General features: G+C 40.0%; 1 protein-coding gene across 1 annotated transcript in view; it reads right to left on the bottom strand.

Annotated features, from left to right (window-relative positions):
* The window catches only part of NUP35 (nucleoporin 35), a 57,001-nt gene extending 40,567 nt beyond the window's left edge, over positions 1-16,434 (bottom strand). Inside the window, exons 1-3 of the mRNA XM_066346689.1 lie at positions 16,241-16,434; positions 12,590-12,760; positions 1,060-1,187 (exon numbers count right to left, since the gene is read on the bottom strand). Of these exons, the coding sequence (XP_066202786.1) occupies positions 1,060-1,187; positions 12,590-12,760; positions 16,241-16,427 (486 nt within the window). The 5' untranslated portion in view covers positions 16,428-16,434. The remainder of the gene's footprint in view (positions 1-1,059; positions 1,188-12,589; positions 12,761-16,240) is intronic.
* Positions 16,435-25,249: the final 8,815 nt, after the last annotated feature.

Below are 25,249 nucleotides of genomic sequence, written 5' to 3'. Positions count from 1 at the left end.
TGAGGTAGCGCCCACACGTGGTATTTTGTGGAAGAGCCCCACTCAAGGGGCCAAAGAGCCGCATGTGGCTCAGGAGCCACAGTTTGCCAACCAGGGACCTAGGACACTGAAGACCCAGGTTCTAAACCCCAAAGTCACCAGCTTGAGCACGGGCTCATCAGCTTGAGTGTGGGGTCGCCAGCTTGAGAATGGGTTCATTGACATGATCCCATGGTCGCTGGCTTGAGCCCAAAGGTCACTGTCTTGAGCCCAAGGTCACTGGCTTGAACAAGGGGTCATTGCCCTGGCTGGAGTCTCCTAGTCAAGACACATCTAAGAAGCAATCAGTGAACAACTAAAGTGCCGCAACCACGAGCTGATGTTTCTCATTTCTCTCCCTTCCTGTCTATCTTTTTTTTTTTTTCCCCTGTATTTTTCTGAAGCCGGAAATGGGGAGACACAGTCAGACTCCCGCATGCGCCCGACCAGGATCCACCCGGCACGCCCACCAGGGGGTGACGCTCTGCCCACCAGGGGGCGATGCTCTGCCCCTCCCGGGCGTTGCTCTGTCGCGACCAGAGCCACTCTAGCACCTGAGGCAGAGGCCCGAGGAGCCATCCCCAGCGCCCGGGCCATCTTTGCTCCAGTGGAGCCTCCCTGCGGGAGGGGAAGAGAGAGACAGAGAGGAAGGAGAGGGGGAGGAGTGGAGAAGCAGATGGGCGCTTCTCCTGTGTGCCCTGGCCGGGAATCGAACCCGGGACTTCTGCACACCAGGCCGACGCTCTACCACTGAGCCAACCGGCCAGGGCCTTCTTCCTGTCTATCTTCAACTCTCACAAAAACAAGAACAACAACAAAACCACAGAATTATCTACATAAGGAAATAATCTGGAGCTCTATTACATTTTTAAGTAATTTTCATGATAAACACAATTTAAGTAGATTTTTTCATAGATATCCTTACTGCTTATTCCGTGCAACAAAGTTAGAACAGACCTCAGGGAAACATTTCAAATTATTGATAGCCACATAAAAACATAAAATTATTAATTGTGGATCATGAGTGAAGGTATGAATTACCTGTCTTCTTGAAGTTAAAGGTGATGACCCAAGTCCTGGACTAGAAATCTCATCATATATACTTCTAACTGGTGGAGCTCCACTTTTATCTTTATGAGCTGGTACAACTGGTTGTGGTGGTGAACCACCTACAATGTACAAAATAATACAGTCATGTGAGAAAACACAGAAATCTTCAATCTTTCTGGTAAGATTTTTTAAAATAATCACATTGACATTATTATTTAATTTAATTCTCCCAACCACAATCCCATCACTTAAGCATGACTGCCATTTAATAATCGAGGAAAAAGCCTGACCAGTGGTAGCACAGTGGACAGAGCACCAACCTGGGTTGCTGAGGTCCCAGATTCACACACCGAAATTGTCAGCTTGAGTGCAGGGTCATCGGCCTTATCCCACAGTCGCTGGCTTGAGCCCAAGGTCACTAGCTCAGCCGGAGCCCCGGATCAAAGCATGTATGAGAACCAATCAATGAACAACTGAAGTGACAGAGCTATGAGCTGATGCTTCTCATTTCTCTCCCTTCCTCTCTCTCTCTTTCACTCTCAAAAAGTAAAAATAAAAATAAACAATTGAGGAAACAGATGCAGGGAATTGTTTCACAGAAATTTCTCCGGGGTACCTTGCTAGGAATTAAAATGGTTTTTTTAATTTATATTTTTAAAATATTGACTTAAGCTCTTTAGGCCTAGTTTTCTCAAATTTTAATGCACATGAAAGTGACCAAGGGATCTTGTTAAAATTCAGATTGTGAATCAGAACATGTAGGGTAGAGCCTCGGATTACAAATTTTTTTTTTTTTAAGTGAGAGGAGATAGACAGACTCCCACATGAGCCCCAACCAGGATACACCTGGCAACCCTTATCTGGTGCCAATGCTCTAATCAACCAAGCTATCTGCAGCACCTGGGGCGAATGCTCAAACCAATCAAGCACTGGCTGCGAGAGAGGAAAGAGAAAGAGAAGGGAGAGAGGGAGGGGAAGAGGAGCAGATGGTAGCTAGCTTCTCATGTGTGCCCTGAACATGGATCACCCCGGATGTCTGTAGATGGGGTCCATGCTCTATCCACTGTGCAAACTGGCCACGGCTATGAATTTCTAACAAGCTCCTAGTGATGCCCATTCTGGTGATCCATAGACTACACTTTGAATAAAAGGTTCCAGAATAAGTAAATAGAAATTTTAGTGTTTAGTAAACACATGTAACCCTTGCTTTCTCTACAAAATGCTTAGCATTTCAACCCAAAATATGATCCCATTTCTTACTTGAAAGTATGTATTAAATGACTCCAGTCTGTATACACTTGAATAAATACATTCCCATAATGTAGAATTAGTCGAAATTAAACAGATCCCATTATTCATAAAAATAGATTTAAGTATATAATACAAATATAAAGTTAGAACCAATTTTTAGAGACATAAAGATGTCTTTATGATCAGAGAATCAGCAATGCCCTCTGTAAGACTAATGTCTAAGATCCCTGATCAAGTAGTTCAGCTGGTTGGAGCATCCTCCCAATATGCCACGGTTGTGGGTTTGATCCCCCGTCAGGGAACACACAAGAGACACGCAATGATCACATTATAAGTGGAACAACAAACCGGTTTCTCTCTCTCTTTTTCCTCCTCTCTCTAAAAATCAATAAATAAGAATTTTTTTAAAAAAAAAGGAAATTTAAAAGATAACTAAATAAAAACTAATGTCTGAGCCTAGACAGTATAGCATAAGCTATTAGAATACAGACTATAGGACGTCACGGAAATGGCGCCGTGAGCAGCGCATCCGACAGATCTCCCCAAAATCACAACAAATTTATCAACTAGAAACAGGAAAATTTATCTTCGGAGCAAACTGAAAGCAAAAGGACTGTTATCACTCGAATCTGAGAGACGAGGGTGTGGAGGAAGCTACCGCAGGGACGTTCATTCAAGCCGCGAGAAAGTGCGCCTGTGGTAAGTCATCCCGCACTCGGAAGCTGCCGCCGGCCGCCGCGAGCAGCGCCCGGGTCGGTTGCAGAGCGAGCACCGCCCACACTCCGGAGCGGCCAGCAGCCGCTGGCGCGCCCCGGTCTGGTTGCAGACCGAGCATTGCAGACCGAGCACCGCTAACATTCCCAGCGGCCCGCGCACGGGGAGCGGGAGAGGCCCCAGGGCGGTATTCCCTACTTGGGAGATTCTCTCCGCGGGCGGAGCACCTCACCCAGCCATTCAAGCTAACAATCAAGCGTTGGGGGAGGGGCGCGCGCAGGCAGCCTGAAATACCTTCGGGAGCACAGCTGCGACCCAATTACTAAAATTAACTTAACCCGTGAAATCTGCGCACCCTCGGTTCTAATTGATAAGATCTCTCTCAGTTCACCGACCCAAGACAAGAGGCGTGATATTTTTTGGTGCCTCTCGCTAAAGGGGCGGGGGCAACTTCTGATTGATAGAGCCTCCATATTCAGGGATAAACGCTAACAAGAAGGACTTGGCAGATAATAAGATCTATACCACACTAGTCGCAAGCAGAGACTAGTGCCTCTTCTTACCGGCCAAAACAGGCTACAAAGTGTGGAAAGCCTGGGTTGAGAGGTCCAACTGAATGCTAGGCGCTGAACAGTCACCTTGACAACAATTGACTCCCACCCCCGCCTGATTACACTGGAGGCCCTGACTGTCAGAGCCCTTCCCAGAGCCTTGCACTGAGTGGGGATAGAGTGGGGATTTCCCAGCTCTTTGAGCCTCTTACTCCCCAGGCAGAAGCAGTGGCAGCCTTGTGGCTGGATCGCCAGGCTGCTGGTTCGGGAGGGGGGGACTGGGAGAGAGAATCCACGAAGGCGAACTCTCTCGTCGTTAGACCCTGCAGACGCCGGCAGGCCTTGACTACCAACAAGACTAAAGCCAATTGTGTGACATTGCCGTAGAACCCCATCAACTGAAAGTCCCTGCCTGGGTGTGGCGCAGGGGCAGGGCCTGGGGTGCAGAGTCGCCGACCGGGAAGAGGGAGAGAGGAGAAGGAGGAAGAGGTTGACATCTCAAAATCAGGAAAAATCCACAGACTTTGCAGCTTGTTCCACTGTTTGTTTGTTTTTTTTTGTTTGTTTGTTTTTTTGTTGTTGTTTGTTCCTTCTATCTTATTGCCTTTATTTCCTCCACCTCAGTCCTTCTATTCTCTGCCCATCTTATGCTTCCCTTTTCTTGAACTACACTACCCATAAGTGTTACATTTTATTTCTCTTCTTCATCCTCACCCTCCTTTGGGGTTATACTCCAGGACACTTAATTCTCACTCTCTCCTCTTTTGTTTTTTTTTGCCTTATTTTGTTTTTTTCTCTTCCTTTTTTATTTCTTCCTTCGTTTTTCTTTTTCTTATTTTTTCCTTTCTATTCGTTTTTTCTTTTCTCGTTTTACTTTCCTCCCATTTAATCCTCAATCACGAACAAATTAGTTAATTTGGGACTCAAGGTTTTTTTTTGGCTTTGTTTTTCTTTTTCGGTTTTGTTTTTGTTTTTTTCTGGTTGGTTTGTTTTTGTGGCATTTTGGGTCCTCCCAACCCAAGGTCTCCATTGTATTTGGTCTTTGCTCCACTTAATACAACGTATTTTTACTTATTTTTATTTTTTCTTCTTGATTATTCCTTTTTTTGTCCTTTTTTCTGGTTCCCTCTTGTCCCTCTCATTATATCTCTTGGTTGACCGTCACCCGCAGGCAGATCAACTTATGCTTGTCTAAGATTTTCTTCCTTTTTTTTTTTTTTATTTTTTTTTATTTTTTATTTATTATTTTTTTTTTTTGCCCCCTTGAACTCTTCACCGCAAACCAGGCCCTCCATTATAGGCACGATATTTCCCTGAGGAGGGGAGAGGAGGGAAGGAGAACAAAGAAAAAAAATGGGGGAAATAATAAATTATTACTGCTTTTTTTTGTGGGGTGTTTTACCCTTTGTTTTTTTGTTGTTGTTTTGGTTTGGTTTTTTTTGTTTTTTTTGTTTTTTTGGTGTTTTTTTTTGTTTTTGTTTTTTACTTTTTACTCTTTATTAATTCTAATTAGTGCTATCAACAAGACCACCCTCAGATGCCAATAAGAAAGAGGAAATCGAATATTATGGATACAAAAGAAAGAGAGGTAACACAAATAGATGTGGAAAAATCTATGGAGAAAAGACTTAACATATTGGAAGCCTTGGAGCTAAATGACAGAGAATTTAAAATAGAAATCTTAAAAATACTCAGAGATATACAAGAAAACACGGAAAGGCAATATAGGGAGATCAGAAAACAACTCAATGAACACAAAGAATATATTACCAAGGAAATTGAAACTATAAAAACAAATCAAACAGAAATGAAAAACTCAATTCACGAGCTGAAAAACGAGGTAACAAGCTTAGCTAGCAGAACAACCCAGATTGAAGATAGGATTAGTGAAATAGAAGACAAACAACTTGAGGCACAACAGAGAGAAGAAGAAAGAGACTCAAAAATAATAAAAAACGAGAAAGCCCTACAGGAATTATCTGACTCCATCAGAAAGAATAACATAAGAATAATAGGTATATCAGAGGGAGAAGAGAAAGAAAATGGAATGGAGAATATACTCAAACAAATAATAGACGAGAACTTCCCAAGCCTGTGGAAAGAACTAAAGCCTCAAATTCAAGAAGCAAACAGAACACCGAGTTTTCTTAACCCCAACAAACCCACTCCAAGGCACATCATAATAAAGATGACACAAACCAATGACAAAGAAAAAATTCTCAAGGCAGCCAGGGAAAAGAAGAGTACAACATATAAAGGAAGGCCTATTAGATTATCATCAGATTTCTCAGCAGAAACTCTACAAGCTAGAAGAGAGTGGACCCCAATATTTAAAGCCCTGAAAGAGAGGAACTTTCAGCCAAGAATACTATACCCATCAAAGCTATCCTTCAAGTATGAAGGAGATATAAAAACATTCACAAATACAGAAAAGATGAGAGAATTTATCACCAGAAAGCCCCCACTCCAGGAAATACTAAAGGGGGTTTTCCAACCAGATTCAAAGAACAAAAGAAAACAACACCACAAGTAACAGCTCCACCAAGAACACAATAAAACCAAACTTAAACTGTGACAACAAAGGAAAAAAAAAGGGGGGGAGAGAATGGAGATTAACAGTAGCAAAGGACGATGAAGTGCAGAAATACTTATAAGATAGGGTACTACAATGAATATGGTAGGTACCCTTTTCATTACTTAATGGTAACCACCCTAGAAAAAACCACCACAAAAACACATGACTTAAAAAAGGTAGCAACAGACGAAAGAAGTATGGAACACAAACAAACAGAAACAAATGATAGAAAAACAAAAGAGAAGAATCAAACTAGATACAAAACTAACAGAAAGCAATTTATAAAATGGCAGTAGGGAACCCACAAGTGTCAATAATTACACTAAATGTAAATGGATTAAACTTACCAATAAAAAGACACAGAGTAGCAGAATGGATTAAAAAAGAAAATCCAACTATATGCTGCCTACAAGAAACTCATCTAAGCAACAAGGATAAAAACAAATTCAAAGTGAAAGGCTGGAAAACAATACTCCAAGCAAACAACACCCAAAAAAAAGCAGGTGTAGCAATACTCATATCTGATAATGCTGACTACAAGACAGAAAAAGTACTCAGAGACAAAAATGGTCACTTCATAATGATTAAGGGGACACTGAATCAAGAAGACATAACAATCCTTAATATATATGCACCAAACCAAGGAGCACCAAAATATATAAAACAGCTACTTATTGACCTTAAAACAAAAACTAACAAAAATACAATTATACTTGGAGACCTCAATACTCCGCTGACGGCTCTAGATCGGTCATCCAAAAAGAGAATCAATAAAGATATAGTGGCCTTGAACGAAATACTAGAACACCTGGATATGATAGACATCTACAGGACACTTCATCCCAAAGCGACAGAGTATACATTTTTCTCTAGTGTACATGGAACATTCTCAAGAATTGACCATATGTTGGGCCACAAAGACAATATCAGCAAATTTAGAAAAATTGAAATTGTACCAAGCATATTTTCTGATCATAAAGCCTTGAAACTAGAATTCAACTGCAAAAAAGAGGGGGAAAAACCCACAAAAATGTGGAAACTAAACAACATACTTCTAAAAAATGAATGGGTCAAAGAAGAAATAAGCGCAGAGATCAAAAGATACATACAGACAAATGAAAATGAAAATACGACATATCAGAATCTCTGGGATGCAGCAAAAGCAGTAATAAGAGGAAAGTTCATATCACTTCAGGCCTATATGAACAAACAAGAGAGAGCCGAAGTAAACCACTTAACTTCACACCTTAAGGAGCTAGAAAAATAAGAACAAAGACAACCCAAAACCAGCCGAAGAAAGGAGATAATAAAAATCAGAGCAGAAATAAATGAAATAGAGAACAGAAAAACTATAGAAAAAATCAATAAAACAAGGAGCTGGTTCTTTGAAAAGGTCAACAAAATTGACAAACCCTTGGCAAGACTCACCAAGGAAAAAAGGCACAGGACTCAAATAAATAAAATCCAAAATGAAAGAGGAGAGATCACCACAGACATCATAGATATACAAAGAATTATTGTAGAATACTATGAAAAATTATATGCCACCAAATACAACAATCTAGAAGAAATGGATAAATTCCTAGAACAATACAACCTTCCTAGACTGAGTCATGAAGAAGCAGAAAGCCTAAACAGACCAATCAGCAGGGAGGAAATAGAAAAAACTATTAAAAACCTCCCCAAAAATAAAAGTCCAGGCCCAGACGGTTATACTAGTGAATTCTATCAAACATTCAAAGAAGACTTGGTTCCTATTCTACTCAAAGTCTTCCAAAAAATTGAAGAAGAAGCAATACTTCCGAACACATTTTATGAGGCCAACATAACCCTCATACCAAAACCTGGCAAGGATGGCACAAAGAAAGAAAACTACAGACCAATATCTCTAATGAATACAGATGCTAAAATTCTAAACAAAATACTGGCAAACCGAATACAACAACATATTAAAAAAATAATACATCATGATCAAGTGGGATTCATCCCAGAATCTCAAGGATGGTTCAACATACGCAAAACGGTTAACGTAATACACCATATCAACAAAACAAAGAACAAAAACCACATGATCTTATCAATAGATGCAGAAAAGGCTTTTGATAAAATACAACACAATTTTATGTTTAAGACTCTCAACAAAATGGGTATAGAAGGAAAATATCTCAACATGATAAAGGCCATATATGATAAACCATCAGCTAACATCATATTAAATGGCACTAAACTGAAGGCTTTCCCCCTTAAATCAGGAACAAGACAGGGTTGTCCACTCTCTCCACTCTTATTTAACGTGGTGCTAGAAGTTCTGGCCAGAGCAATCAGACAAGACAAAGAAATAAAAGGCATCCATATTGGAAAAGAAGAAGTAAAGGTATCACTTTTTGCTGATGATATGATCCTATACATCGAAAACTCGAAGGACTCCACAAAAAGATTATTAGAAACAATAAACCAATACAGTAAGGTCGCAGGATACAAAATTAACATACAGAAGTCCATAGCCTTTCTCTATGCCAACAATGAAATATTAGAAAACGAACTCAAAAAAATAATCCCCTTCACGATTGCAACAAAAAAAATAAAATACCTAGGAATAAACATAACAAAGAATGTAAAGGACCTATATAATGAAAATTACAAAGCATTGTTAAGGGAAATCGAAAAAGATACAATGAGATGGAAAAATATTCCTTGTTCTTGGATAGGAAGAATAAATATAATCAAAATGGCCATATTACCCAAAGCAATATACAAATTTAATGCAATTCCCATCAAAATTCCTATGAGATTTTTTAAAGAAATGGAACAAAAAATCATAAGATTTATATGGAACTATAAAAAACTCCGAATAGCCAAAACAATCCTAAGGAAAAAGAATGAAGCTGGGGGCATTACAATACCTGACTTTAAACTATATTATAGGGCCACAATAATCAAAACAGCATGGTATTGGCAGAAAAATAGACACTCAGACCAATGGAACAGAATAGAAAGCCCAGAAATAAAACCACATATATATGGTCAAATAATCTTTGATAAAGGGGCCAACAACACACAATGGAGAAAAGAAAGCCTCTTCAACAAATGGTGTTGGGAAAACTGGAAAGCCACATGCAAAAGAATGAAACTCGACTACAGCCTGTCCCCGTGTACTAAAATTAATTCAAAATGGATCAAAGACCTAAATATAAGACCTGAAACAATAAAGTACATAGAAGAAGACATAGGTACTAAACTCATGGACCTGGGTTTTAAAGAACATTTTATGAACTTGACTCCAATGGCAAGAGAAGTGAAGGCAAAGATAAATGAATGGGACTACATCAGAATAAAAAGTTTTTGCTCAGCAAGAGGAACTGATATAAAAATAAACAGACAGCCAACTAAATGGCAAATGATATTTTCAAACAACAGCTCAGATAAGGGCCTAATTTCCAAAATTTACAAAGAACTCATAAAACTCAACAACAAACAAACAAACAATCCAATAAAAAAATGGGAAGAAGACATGAATAGACACTTCTCCCAGGAAGAGATACAAATGGCCAACAGATATATGAAAAAATGCTCAGCTTCATTAGTTATCAGGGAAATGCAAATCAAAACTACAATGAGATACCACCTCACCCCTGTTAGATTAGCTATTATCAACAAGACGGGTAATAGCAAATGTTGGAGAGGCTGTGGAGAAAAAGGAACCCTCATTCACTGTTGGTGGGACTGTAAAGTAGTACAACCATTATGGAGGAAAGTATGGTGGTTCCTCAAAAAACTGCAAATAGAACTACCTTATGACCCAGCAATCCCTCTACTGGGTATATACCCCAAAACCTCAGAAACATTGATACGTGAAGACACATGTAGCCCCATGTTCATTGCAGCACTGTTCACAGTGGCCAAGACATGGAAACAACCAAAAAGCCCTTCAATAGAAGACTGGATAAAGAAGATGTGGCACATATACACTATGGAATACTACTCAGCCATAAGAAACGATGACATCAGATCATTTACAGCAAAATGGTGGGATCTTGATAACATTATAAGGAGTGAAATAAGTAAATCAGAAAAAAACAAGAACTACATGATTCCATACATTGGTGGAACATAAAAATGAGACTAAGAGACATGGACAAGAGTGTGGTGGTTACCAGGGGTGGGGGGAGGGAGGACAGGGGGAGAGTTAGGGGGAGGGGGAGGAGCACAGAGAACTAGATAGAGGGTGGCGAAGGACAATCTGACTTTGGGCGAGGGGTATGCAACATAATTTAATGACAAAATAACCTAGACATGTTTTCTTTGAATATATGTACCCTGATTTATTAATGTCATCCCATTACCATTAATAAAAATTTATTTAAAAAAAAAAAAAAAAAGAAAGAAAAATACAGACTATAAACCAGGACTACCTGGGCTTTAACCTCCTGCTCTGTCACTTAGTAACGGGTGAGTTACAGCAACTTCTTTGTTGCATTTAGCCTCAGTTTCGTCTTTTGAAAAATTGGGATACTACTACCTACCCCTCAAGACTAATAAAAGAATAAAAGTAACAAAATACTTAGCATCCTTTCTGGCTCATAAGTATTCAATATATGGTAGCTACAATAACATATTTGAAATATATCAATATACAAAACAAAAATCTGTCCAAAATAACGTTTTTAAGTGAATTACTTCAAATATAATTTATAATCCTCCATTCAATTACATATATATAATACATAATACCTATATACCATATATGTGTGTCTATATATGATATATATGTGTTATATATAAAACCACTTTATTTTTATGACAGAGGCAGAGAGAGACAGAGGGACAGACAGACAGGAAGGGAGAGAGATGAGAAGATGAGAAGCCATCAGTTCTTTGTTGCAGCAGCTTAGTAGTTCATTGATTGCTTTCTCATATGTGCCTTGATGGGGGGGAGGGCTACAGCAGAGGGAGTGACCCCTTGCTCAAGCCAGCAACCTTGGGCTTCAAGCCAGCGACCTTTGGGCTCAAGCCAACAACCATGGGGTCATGTCTATCATCCCATGCTCAAGCCAGCAACCCCGTGCTCAAGCCTGATGAGCTCAAGCCGGTGACCTTGAGGTTTCTAACCTGGGTTCTCTGCATCCCTGTCCGATGCTCCATCCACTGCACCACTGCCTGGTCAGGTTATAAAACCACTTTGAACCAAATAATAGCTTAAAGACAATTAAAGCAAGAAGAATTTACCTTTAAACATCTACTAAAAAAATATTAGCTCACACTTGGAATGCAACCATTTTTGCAGTTAATTTTCACTCCTCATGGTCAAAACGTCAGTTATCTTTTAAAATATTTCTTTGCTAAAGATATCCTGTAAAACGTACAGGTTGTATTTCAGTAGCAAAATTTTGTGCTCATGATTCAATAGCTTGTGTAAAAAACTTTTCAATACTCTGAGAAGTCCTTTCACTAAACATACTACAAGTGAGAACCTTATTAACTGACTAGAAATAGAATCCATATTTACAAATTTTCAAATTATACATCTTTTGACTAAATACTTGCTATTATTATATTTAAGATGAATTAAATTGAAGGTAAATGACCATATACTCTCCCCTTGACATACACACACTTTAACATATCTAAAATGGATAACTGATCAAAAAAAGGATCTTGGCATTGTATGAAATTTAGTGTTTTGCTTTTTCAGTGGTACTTAAAATAACAGTTTTATCATCAATAGCATCTTAGATAGATTGAAATGTAGTATGCATATTTTTTAATGTTTTAAATTTTTTAATTTAACTATATAATACAGTCATCCCCCCACCTTATCAAAGGTTTTGATACCTGTGACTTCAGTTACCTGCAGTCTAAAAATACTAAATGAGAAATTCTAAAAATAAGCAATTCTTAAGTTTTAAATTGCATTCTGAATAGCATGAGCTAGCACTTGAATCATTTCTTTGTCCAGTGTGCATCCAAGCTGTACATACAGTACAATAAGATATTTTGAGAGAAACCACATTCACGTAACTGTATTACAGTATATGTTGTAATTGTTCTAGTTTATTATGTTATTGTTATGTTATTAGTAATGTCTTGTTATGTTATGTTTATTATGTTATTAGTAATGTCTTACTAATCTGCCTAACTTATAAACTTTATCCTAGGTATATGTCCACAAAAAAAAACATAGTATATAGGGGGTTTGATACTATCAGTGATTTCAGGCACAATGGGGTCTTGGGACTTATCCTCTGAGGATATGGTGAGCCCGTGCTCAAGCTTATACTACTGCAGCTTATACCTCGATTCAAAGAGTCTTATATAAAAAACATAAATTAATAAATAGGATGACAAGAGTGAACGCTTCACCATTATTCTTTTTGGAATCCTAGTATATATACTGACATTACTATAAAACTATTTTAGGCACTTTACGTACCTGCAAGTAAAGGTGATCTCATTTCCATTACTCCTACTGAAGGGCCACTAATTGACCGAGGTTGTGGAGTCACTGGAGCTGGCAAATCCCCCATTAAAAATCCAGGCAAAAACTGAGCATTAACACCTGCTTTTGGAGACGTAGGTGAACCCAGCATCATTGGTTCAGATCCTAAATGAATCAGAAATAAAATAAAATAAAATAAGGATTTTAATGTTATAATATCTAACAAAAAGATACAAATATCTAGCATAATTTTGAAAATTTAATCAATACTGTTAAATAGTATACAACCTTAGTTAAACTTAATATTTAAAAACCAGTAAAACATTTCTAAAAATGAGTATTTTGTACTAATAATACTAATCATTGTCAACTATTTTTGTTAACATTTCACAGTTTTAAGAACCAACACTTATTTTTAAATTTAAGAATTTTAGTTTATAATATAAAAAAAATCCCTAATACACACAGAAAAGCTTTCCATTTCTGGGTTAGCTGTTATGCAACAAGCAAAGACAAGGACAGGATAACAAATTATTAACACAAAGTCTTAACAAATCAAACATAATGAGTTTAGCTTGCTATATGTTGCATTTTTTTTCTTCCTCACACACAAAAACTGCAAATCTTTCTTTTATTATTGACAGGCAAAAAGGCAGAAAGCAGAGACAGACTCCCACATGTGCCACACAACCCAACTGGAATCCACCCGGCAACCCCTCTACCAGGAGATGCTCTTCCCACCTGGGCCGCTGCTCCATTGCTCTGCAACTGAACTATTTTAGCACCTGAGGCAAGGCCACGGAGCCACCCTCGGCGCCCAGGGCCAACTTTGCTAGAACCATTCAACCCATGGCTGTGGGAGAGGAGGAGAGAGAGAGACAGAAAAAGAGAGATGGGGGCCGGGGATTGAGAAGCAGATGGTCGCTTCTCCTGTGTGCGCTGACCGGGAATGGAACCTGGGACTTCCACATGCTGGGCCAACACTGTACCACTGAGCAAACCGGCCAGGGCTGTAAATCATTTTTGTAATAAAAGTGTAATCATGCACAGGAGAACACATATGAAATTTACAGTAATGATTAGCATCCCAACCAAGAAACATATTTAAAATATTAGGTAAGTTTATTATTTCCATTATGGAAATAAGGAAGCTATAATTTTATCTAACTTCAAAGCAAAATAGCACAGTAAGAAAAACATGGGCTCTGAAGTCAGACACCTCGGTTCAAGTCTCTCAACTAAATGGGCATCATAACACCCACTCACAGAACTTTGATTAGAATTATAGCAACTAGAGCACTTGACCCAGTGCCCAATATAGTAAATGTTCAGTAAAGACTAGTTATTAGTACAGTATCTTATAATAGACAAAACTGAGTGACAAATGTATAAATGAAGAATTTGCAATTTCTGCTCATGAAAATTTTAATTTTCAACTATGTGACAAGCCTAAACGTGATTCATTAAATGTTCTGTAATTTATATGACCTTTATTAACTATTACTTAACTTTTAAACAGCCTTATAAATTTGTTTCATGCTATCCGAATGCTGTCAGTCATTTATGCTTCCTCTTAGATCTTGTTATAGTAGACCTAGATATTAATAATGCAAGTGTATAAAAGAGGAAAAAGGTAAAGTAATTCAGGGAAAAGATAAAGCAAATAATGAAATATGGCAGGAAGAACTACAATTACGTTGTAATTATTTTAAAGTGCTAGTTACTATCTTACTACGATAGTATTACATATTTCCAAAGAACACTAAAGACAAACCAAAAGCATTTTCTGAACAGATATTAAAAACCACAGTAATAAATACAAAGTCACCTGAGCTGTGGTGGCTCAGTGGATAAAGCATCGACCTGGAACCCTGAGGTCGCCGGTTCGAAACCCCGGACTTGCCTGGTCAAGGCACATATGGGAGTTGATGCTTCCTGCTCCTCCTCTGTTCTCTCTCCCTCCCCCCTCTCTTCTCTCTCTAATAATAAAAATGAATAAAATTCTTTTTTAAGAAAAGTAAGATAAATACAAAGTCTTAGGTTCTGCCCACCACTTTTCACTCTCCCATCCCCCAAGAGAAAGAAAACACGGCAATAATAAGCATTAAGTTTTTAAAAGAATTAAGATACATCTGGATACTGTAATATAGCAGAAAGCACTGGAGTGAGGGCACAAAAGAATTCTATCAGACTGTCACTAATCTAATTTAGAATTCTATCAGACTGTCACTAATTTAGGTCAGGCTAAATTTCACTTAAAGCGAGAGCTAACGCTACCAATGCAAGTCTTCATTCCATTTCAGTCTGTATTTCTAAAATTAGTGTCTTCTTATTCAGCTAGTGCTTGTTTGTTGAAGTAATGCTTACTTTTAATATACCATTTAGGTGCTGGGAAAATGTTTACTCCTCAACTAGGATATTTGCAATATGTGGATTTGAACATTTAATATCAGCTAATGTCAGATTTCTGATTGGCAATAAACAAGGAAGAGTTTATTCACATCTGTAACCCCAAGAAATACGAACTCCAAAATTTTGGGGTGTAGAAAACTGTGGAACTGCAAATGAATAGTTTTCTGATCTCTAAAATAATACAAAACATAAATACCAACATAAATTTAAATGTAGCAGAGTATGGCACTGACATTATGCATTTAGTTTTTAACAACATACTAAAACAGCTAACATTACTCTATTTTCATACAAAAAAATTTTATTTTGTACAAAACATGTAAAGCATGCCCTTCAATCTATATATTTTTTTAAAAATTTTAAAAAACCTTCATCTTACAGATACATATCAAGTTTACTCTATTTTCCAAACGCAGAAAGTTATAACCTGATGTTCAAATATATCCCTCTAGTACACGGTTTACTTTTAAATTTTTCGAGTTCTCACAGGTCCCAAAACTCAGCAGACAAAAAGCAAATCGACACGGTGTTAACTTTTTAGACTTTTTTTCAACAACACATTTCAGCAGCGAGAATGCATTTTTAAAAATTCATTACGTGACTGACTTAAGGAAAAGACCTACAATAATACTTGGTCAGTTTCCCAAGATTAAGGCGAGGAATGTCGTGCGAACTCCTGAATCCCCATTAAGCCCAATATCTCGATGGCTGCCATCATCTGATTAATTAAATGTCGCACGATTCACGCTTCCATCCATTAAGGACAGACCCCTCTGGCAAAGGCCTGGGCGGGAAGGAATCAAACAGGAACCAGAAGCGCAGGTGACAGAAGCGCGCCGGTCGGTGACCACACCCCGGGACCACACGTGCGCGCCGGTGGAGCCCTGCCCACAGCGGTCCCTTTCCGGATCCCGCCCGAGGCGCCGGGGTCTCAGGTGTGGGCAGGCCTGGCGGGCTGGCGTTCGGGGCACAGAACCACGCACTCAGCGTTCCACGGCCGTTTCCTGACCGCTCCGCACAGGACCCGCGGCTTCCCGGAGCCGCTCTGGCAGCGTCGGTAGCGATGCCTCGAGCGTGGGGCTGAGTAGGACCTGGGGGGCGATCCGAGGGCTACCCCTTCGCGACGGGACCTAGCAGACGAGAGCCTGATGGCTACTGCCTTTCAGTTTTGCCCGCGTACAGGCCTATGGCGTGTACCGCAGTGCCAGCGAGGAAAAGCCGTTTTTCACTCACCCAACGTGGGCGCCTGGGGTTCCACCGCAAACGCTGCCATTGCGGCGGCAACTACACTCAGCTCCCGAGAACTCCGATTTTCAAAAATGGCGGAAACTCGCCCCACGGGTAGGGACGCGCCGCCGTAGGGGAGAGCGTAACTTCCGGATATGCGCCGCACTGAAGCTCTCGGCGCCCGAGCCGCCATTTTGGGATGGGGCAATCGTCTTGGCGCCGGTTCGGCGTCTCCCTGAGAGATGGTAATGGGAAGGTGAGCAACGGGAGTCGGGGTTAGGTCCTCAGAATCCGTTTGCTTCACGCTGTGTGCCTCCTGCTTTTTTGGTGCTTGAATTTCATAGTACAGGTTTTATTATCCACGGTGTCACGGATACTGTGAGTTCACCCAGTGCTCTATCATCTCTTGTCAGCTTTTCCAAGTAACACCTAGAAAAGTTGGCTTGCAAACAGTTCGTGCTGCTTCCCAAAGTCGTTTTCTGGGCTAAGTGCGTGAAGCTCCATTCCCAACCATCTTTTCTATCATCTCTGTGCCTGTCTCTCTCTTTGTCTCTGTCTCAAAAACAATAATTCCAGCATTAAATGGAAAGCTTCTGGCCCTGGCCTGTTGGCTCATCAGTAGCATTATCCAGTGTGTGGAAGTCTGGGTTCAATTCCCAGTCAGGGTACACAGGAGAAGTGAGTAACCATCTGCTTCTCCACTGCTCCCCTTCCAGCTTCTCACTCTCCCTCCCCGCCCCTGCTTCCCACAGCCATGGCTCGAAATGGTTTGAGCAAGTTGGCCTTGGGGCACTGCACTGAGGATGGCTTCATGGCCTCCCCAGGTGCTGAAATAGCTTGATTGCTGAGCAACGGAACAGTGGTCCTAGTGGGCAGAGCATTGCCCTATAGAGGCCAATTGGATCCCATTCAGGACACATTCAAGAGTCTGTCTCTCTGCCTCCCTGCCTTCCTGCCTCTCACTTAATATGAATGAATGAATGAATGAATGAATGAATGAAATGGTCAAAATTTAAAACCACTTGGATAAATTGACTCTTTTTTATTTACAAGTGTAGGGGTTGAACTGTATCCCCCAAAAAGGTAGTTGCAAATTCTAACCTTCAGTACATACAAATGTAACCTTATTTGGAAATAGTCTTGGCAGATGTAAACAAGTTCAGATGAAGTCATATTGAATTACCTCAAAGTTCACAGCTTAAACCAACATAAATTTAACTTTTACAATTCTGGATGCCAGAAATCTGAAATGAGTTTTATGGGGCTAACATCAAGGTGTTAACAGACTGGTTTCTTCTGGAGATTCCAGGAGAGAATCTGTTTCCTTGCCTTTTCTAATTTCTGGAGGCTGTCCTCCTCCTAAGCCAGCTGCATAATAACATCTTCTATTTCTGACTCTGCTTCTCTTTGTTTCTGCCATCACATGGTCTCTTCTTTAGTAAAATCTTCCTTCCTCTTACAAGGACATTAGAAATAACCCAAGATACCATAACCTTACCATTTTATTATCTAGTGGTGGTGACTAAATTCATAATCACATCTGTAAATTAGCTTTTGCTATGTAAGGAAACATTCATATAGGTTCCAAAGATTAGAGTGGATATCTTTGGGGGCTAATATTCAGCCCACCACACCCAGCAAGTCCTTTTGTAGAATTAAGGTAGCAAGAGGGTTCACAAGTAAAGGAATTTCTATGTAAATTAAGATCTAACCAAAGAACATTATGCTCCTGTTGAAAAGAATAAGAGGTATTTGATGTGCATGTGAGTGTATTGACCTAGAAAAATCTCCAGGATTGATATACTGAAAGAAGCAACTTGAAAACATTTATATGACATTATTTTAATTTATTTGAAAGAGAGAGCAAGAGAGAGGCAGGAACTAGGAGAGATGAGACATATCAACTTGTAGTTGTGTCACTTTAGTTGTTCATTGATTGCTTCTCATATGGTGACTTGACGCAGTGATCCCTTGCTCAAGCCAGCAATCTTGTACTCAAGCCAGTGACCTTTGGGCTCAAGCTAGAAACAATGGGATCATGTGAATGATCTCACACTCAAACCAGTGACACCGTGCACAAGCCGGCGACCTCAGGAATTTGAACCTGGGAACCTCAACATTCCAGGTCAATACTATCTCCACTGCACCACCACCAATCAGGCAATTGCTTGACCAAGTATTGGCACAGTGGATAGAGCATCCGACTGGGATGCAGACAACCCAGGCTTGAAACCCCGAGGTTGCTAGCTTGAGCGCGGGCTCATCTGGTTTGAGCAAAAGCTCACCAGTTTGTACCCAATTTCACTGGCTCAAGCAAGGGGTTACTCGGTCTGCTGAAGGCCCATGGTCAAGGCACATATGAGAAAGCAATCAATGTACAACTAAGGTGTCGCAATGCGCAACAAAAAACTAATGGTTGATGCTTCTCATCTTTCCGTTCCTGTCTGTCTGTCCCTGTCTATCCTTCTCTCTGACTCTCTGTCTCTGTAAAAATAATAATAATAATAATTTCTATTATTGTGTGCCTCTCTTCTCTCTAAAGCCAAATGATATTTTTCCAAATGCTTGCTGAATACCCTACCAGTACATCAAACTTCAAAAACAAATTCAGGCTGACCAAGCGGTGGCGCAGTGGATAGAGCGTCGGACTGGGATGCGGAGGACCCAGGTTCGAGACCTCGAGGTCACCAGCTTGAGCACGGGCTCATCTGGTTTGAGCAAATCTCACCAGCTTGGACCCAAGGTCTTGGCTTAAGCAAGGGGTTACTTAGTCTGCTGTAGCCCCATGGTCAAGGCACATATGAGAAAGCAATCAATGAACAACTAAAGTGTCGCAACAAAAAACTGATAATTGATGCTTCTCATCTCTCTCCATTCCTGTCTGTCTGTCCCTATCCCTCTCTCTGACTCTCTCTCTGTCTCTGTAAAAAAACCAAATTCATCTAACCCCTAAATCTGCCCCTTTCCTATTAGTCTCTTAGAAACCAAAAATTTAAATCACAGTATGTTAGAGCAGAATTTAAGGTCAAACAGACCTGAATTGAGATTGGTATTAACTCTCTGTAGATTTTGCGTAAAATAGAAACAATGCCTACTTTGAAAGGTAGTTATGTTTAGTATAGTAACTGGTCCAGGAAGTGCTTTTTAAGCCTTTCACCTTCCCTGCCATAAAACATACAGATACCAAGTCCTCTTCTTTCTGTCTACTTAATTCCTAGTAGACAATTGCGGTTAATTCTTAACATCTCCCTGTGTTCAGTCAGTCTCTCCCACCAAATCTAAAACACCACTAGCCAATATTCCCTTCTCTGTACACATTATCCAGCTGTCCAAAAACCCTCTCGGACTTCCTGTTCCCTATAGCAGCCTCCTTTTCTTCAGCTCCACAAGATTAACACGTGCAGCAAATTCCAACCAATAACACTCATTATACTATATACATTTTTTTCTTTTATTAACTTAGTTTTAATTGCAGTTGATATACAATGTTGTATTAGTTTCAGTTGTATAACATTTATATAACTTGTGAATAAACTATGTACCTTTTTTCTTGGATAACAAAAAAAGGGAAAAATTAGAATCTTGTCAGGGTGGAAGGTGCTACTGATTGAATATTGAATTTTGAGGTTAAGTCATGAGGGTAGGACCCTCATGAATGTGATTAGTACCCTTATAAAAGAGAGCCCTAAAAAAAAAAGGCCCCTGAGAGTCCTCCGCTACCTGACACCCACCCACTCCTCAGCCATGTAAGGACACAGTAACAAGACTGCCATCTATGAACCAGGAAGCGGGTTCTCAACAGACACCAAATCTGCTGGTGCCTTGATCTTGGACTTCCCAGCCTCCAGAACTCTGAGACAGAAATTTCTGTTGCTTGTCAGTCACCCAGTCTGTGGTATTCTATTTAACAGCTCAAACGGATGAAGGCAGGAAGGCAGAAGGATCTCTTCTGGAGATATCAACAGGCACTCCTGAAGAGACTGCACATTGTCACCTACCTTCTCCTAAGATAGTTGAAAATCTTGGCTTCAAAAATGAAGCCACTTCACCCTCTCACCCTAACCTTCTGTTCCAATCAATTCTCCCATTATTGATCTTTGCAAACCTTCTACCTGTTGAGAAAGATCTTCCACATTGTATCCCTTACTCACTGCAATCCCCTTGCCTAGCATCTTTGTTTCTCATCCATTTGTGAAGTCCTGTACTTCCTCTAAGTAGCAGCTCTCCTCCGATGTGGAACTTGCCCCAGCCCTGCCAGCCCTCAGTCATCATCCATTTCAGAATGTATGACACATTAGTTCTGCAGTTTTTTTGCTATAAGGTACTTGTTTTGTAAGTCTTCTTTATAGTCCCACCTGGGTTTTCTTGAGGACAGGGACCATAACTTTTCTGTATTTCTATCACTTTTCAATAAATATGTGTTGAAAAAGCAAATAAATGAGTGAATTAATGACAGTCTAAATCAGTAGTAGTCAACCTGGTCCCTACCGCCCACTAGTGGGCGTTCCAGCTTTCATAGTGGGTGGTAGCGGAGCAACCAAAGTATAAATAAAAAGATAGATTTAACTATAGGAAGTTGTTTTATAAAGATTTATTCTGCCAAGCTTAGCAAAAATCTGACATAAAGTACTTGGTAAGTAATTATTATTATATGCTTTAACTTGCTGAAACTCTGCTTTATAAATTTTATAAAGTAAAGTTACTTCCCTACTTTATAAATCACCATTACTGTGGAACCGGTGGGCGGTTAGAAAATTTTACTACTAACAGAGATACAAAATTGGGCGGTAGGTATAAAAACGTTGACTACCCCTGGTCTAAATAAATAAACATTAAGTAAAAAGTAATTATCTAACTCATTGCAATTTTACATGTTTTCAGATATTTTTAATTATAATTTTGACATTAATTCTATTAGAAGAGCTTATTAATTAAATCATTTAATGAATGCCTGTTTGTAGTTCTAATTATTTATCCTATTTTTATAAAAGAAATTTTTCCTAACAGATTATCTTGAATGAGAAACATTTGTATGGCATGATTTTACTTTTTTACATTTCTTGTTAAACTGCAACCTCTAGAAATACTGCATGTTCATCATATTCTTCTGCACATGAATATTATCTGAATTACAATACTTGCTTTCCTACTTTCTCTCCTGAGTGTATTAAGTAAAATGTCACATTAAGTAGAACACCTGTTCCCCGTTTCTCTTCTGACATAGATTTCATCAAAGTGCTATTTTTGTAGAGCATTGATTTTAAAACATAGATTGGGAACCCTTTCTTTAAACAAAGTATTATGCTGGTACTTAATACATAAAACAGAACTTCTCTGGTTGGAAAATAAAGAAAAAGGAAGAAGCAAGGCCCACTAACTCAGGGTTCTTGGTTTCTGAATTGTCTACTGACTATTATATCATACTTCAAAGTGAGCCTGAAATACTTGGATGGAGTACCCAGGGCTACAGAGTCCAACCAGAAATGAGCTCTGGGCCATATATATATATATTACAACTTTCTCTTAAACTCAAAACAAATTTTTAAAAAGTCAGATTTTTGTGAAATCTCAAAATAATTTTTAAAATATTTGATAAGTTCACAACCAAACTGCTTGTTCATCTACCATACATAGTGAGTACTCATCACCCTACTTATGTTTGTTTATATGCAGTATTTGTATATTAATATAACTCTACTTGTTTATCTTAAAATCTCAATTTTGATCTATTTTAAAAACAAAGAATTTTTTAAAAATTAAAGTGAAGAAACAAGATATCCACTTTTAGTAAGACTTTAGGGAAAAGGATGGAGTTTGTCACCTTCAGAAATAGTAAGGAGCCTGACCTGTGGTGATGCAGTGGGTAAAGCATTCAACCTGGAATGCTGAGGTCACTGGTTCGAAACCCTGGGCTTCTGGCCGGTTGGCTCAGCGGTAGAGCGGCGGCCTAGCGTGCGGAGGACCCGGGTTCGATTCCCGGCCAGGGCACATAGGAGAAGCGCCCATTTGCTTCTCCACCCCTCCGCCGCGCTTTCCTCTCTGTCTCTCTCTTCCCCTCCCGCAGCCAAGGCTCCATTGGAGCAAAGATGGCCCGGGCGCTGGGCATGGCTCTGTGGCCTCTGCCTCAGGCGCTAGAGTGGCTCTGGTCGCAATATGGCAACGCCCAGGATGGGCAGAGCATCGCCCCCTGGGGGGCAGAGCACCGCCCCTGGTGGGCGTGCCGGGTGGATCCCGGTCGGGCGCATGCGGGAGTCTGTCTGACTGTCTCTCCCTGTTTCCAGCTTCAGAAAAATGAAAAAAAAAAAAAAAAAAAAAGAAACCCTGGGCTTGCCTGGTTAAGGCACATATATGAAGCAACTATTATGAGTTGATGCTTCCTGCTCTTCTCCACCCCCTTTCTCTCACTCTCCTCTTTCTCTAAAAATCAATAAGTAAAATCTTTTAAAAAGGAAAAGAGCAAGGAGAGAGGGAACATCTTATCACTCACATTCTCATCATCTCAGCCTTTGGCAGCTGGTGTATCAGGGCTGTCAGTCACTTAGACTGTGCTATCACATAAAGCACACCATGACTTCAAGGATAAGTGATCTCCAAAGAAGCTTCGTGGTGTTTAAGATATACGGATGGTGCCCAAAAGTACAAATCCATTAGTTGTTATTTGCATTGTCTGACCTTTATAAATAATAATGACAAAGCTGTCTTTCTAAATTAAATATATATATTACATTTGGAACCTTAGGAGTTTTGTTTTGTTTTCCTAGTCATTTCATTACAGTAAACAACTGGCAGACAGAGGGCAGCCAAACATCAAAGAAAACATCAGTTTATCTAATTCACCTGTTATCATTTTTCTTTTTTTAGCGAGACAGAGAATGGAAAATACATGAAGGGAGAGAGCGAGAGAGGAGAGAGATGAGAAGCATCAAATAGTAATTGCAGCACTTTAGTTGTTCATTGATTGCTTCTCATATGTGTCTTGATCGGGCTTAAACCAAGCCAGTGACCCCTTACTCAAGCCAACAACCTTGGGCTTCAAGCCAATGACCTTTGGGCTCAAGCCAGTGACCATGGGATCATGTCAGTGATCACTCACTCAAGCCACTGACCCCATGCTCAAGCCAGCAACCTCGGGGTTTCGAACCTGAACCTCAGTGTCCCGGGTTGACATTCTGTTTACTGCACCACCATCAGTCAGGCCACCTATTATCTTTTAATCAATTAAAATGGTTCTTATCATTTGTTCAAAGTGAAAAAGGAACATCAAAATATATATAATTTGGATAGGCATGCAACAATTATTTTTCCTTCCATCCTCCCTTCTAATAAGCAACTTTTGAATGTTTTTATGGGCTACATCTGATATTAACAGACTAAAAATCTGCCTTCATGGAAGCCCAAGTTTTGATGAGGAAAATAACAAAGTAAGTAAAATACATAGAGTTTTGGTGAAAATTGTGGCTATGCCATATATAAAAACAAGAATGATAGGCCCTGGCAGGTTGGCTCAGTGGTAGAGTGTCAGCCCCACATGTGGATGTCCCAAGTTCCATTTCCGGCCAGGACACACAGGAGAAGCACCCATCTGCTTCTCCACCCTTCCCCCCTCCTTTCTATTTCTCTCTTCCCCTCCTGCTGCCAAGGCTCCACTGGAGCAAAGTTGACCTAAACGCTAAGGATGGCTCCATGGCCTCTGCCTCAGACGCTAGAATGGCTCCAGTTGCAACAGAGCAACAGCCCCAGATGGGCAGAGCACCGCCACCTAGTGGGCATACCTGGTGGATCCCAGTTGGGAGCATGCAGGAACCTGTGTCTCTACCTCCCGGCTTTTCACTTCAGTAAAATACAAAAAATAATGATAATAATAAAACAAGAAAGGTAGATAAAAGTATTAGGGATGGGAACAATTTTAAATAAGGTGGTCAAGGAAGGCTTTACTAAGAAGGTAATATTTGAACAAAGATCTGATATTTCTGAAAGAAACTATCACAGGTAAAGGGAACAGCAGGCAATGAAGTGTGTTGATGATGTGTTTCCAAGGAATGCACAGCCAAGAGGCCACTTTGGTTAAAACAGGAGGCCCTGGCCGGTTGGCTCAGTGGTAGAGCATCGGACTGGCGTGCAGGAGTCCCGGGGTCGATTCCCGGCCAGGACACACAGGAGAGGCACCTATCTGCTTCTCCACCCCTCCCCCTCTCCTTCCTCTCTGTCTCTCTCTTCCCCTCCCACAGCCAAGGCTCCATTGCAGCAAAGTTGGCCCGGGCACTGAGGATGGCTCCATGGCCTCTGCCTCAGGTGCTAGAATGGCTCTGGTTGTAACAGCACCCCAGATGGGCAGAGCATCGCTCCTGGTGGGCATGCCAGGTGGATCCAGGTCGGGCACATGCAAGAGTCTGTCTGACTGCCTCCCGTTTCCAACTTCAGAAAAATACAAAAAAAAAAAAAAAACAGGGAGGGCGAAGGAGGAAGCTGCCAGCGTGAGCAGGTCAGAGAAGTAAAGATGTATGTGGGAGCTAGGTGCTGAAGAATGTCCGCATAATCTCAATGCTGTCATGGTTAGAATATTCAGAAATGTAATCTGAAAGGAATTCAGCATCTTCTCTAGACTTAAGATACTAAGATGTTCTATTGAATTTTCAGGTCAATTTATCCATGTTAATGCCAATTATAAAATCTTTAGTACTTTTCATCTCTTAAAATGGCTGTAGCAAACAAATCTTCATAGAATGTATAATCTTCAAAAATGTATAATTTTGTGTCCTATGAACAGATTTTGAACCCAGAATTTGACAGCAAATAAGTGTTAAATCCTTTAAAACACATAACCCCTCAAAATAAAAATATTAACAGGGGAAATAGTAAATGTATTATTTTATTAAAGTATACCAATATCTAGAAACAATAAAGGATACATTATAAATATGGATACAAAACTAGTCAAGCTTCACATGAAATAGAAACGTTATGAGTTATTTTAAAAATATATCACTGGAAACAACCATAAATTTGTTAACTATA

Source organism: Saccopteryx leptura, chromosome 7 (assembly GCF_036850995.1).
Source record: "Saccopteryx leptura isolate mSacLep1 chromosome 7, mSacLep1_pri_phased_curated, whole genome shotgun sequence".
In the NCBI taxonomy this organism is placed as follows: Eukaryota; Metazoa; Chordata; class Mammalia; order Chiroptera; family Emballonuridae; genus Saccopteryx; species Saccopteryx leptura.
This window is presented reverse-complemented; position numbering and strand designations above follow the sequence as displayed.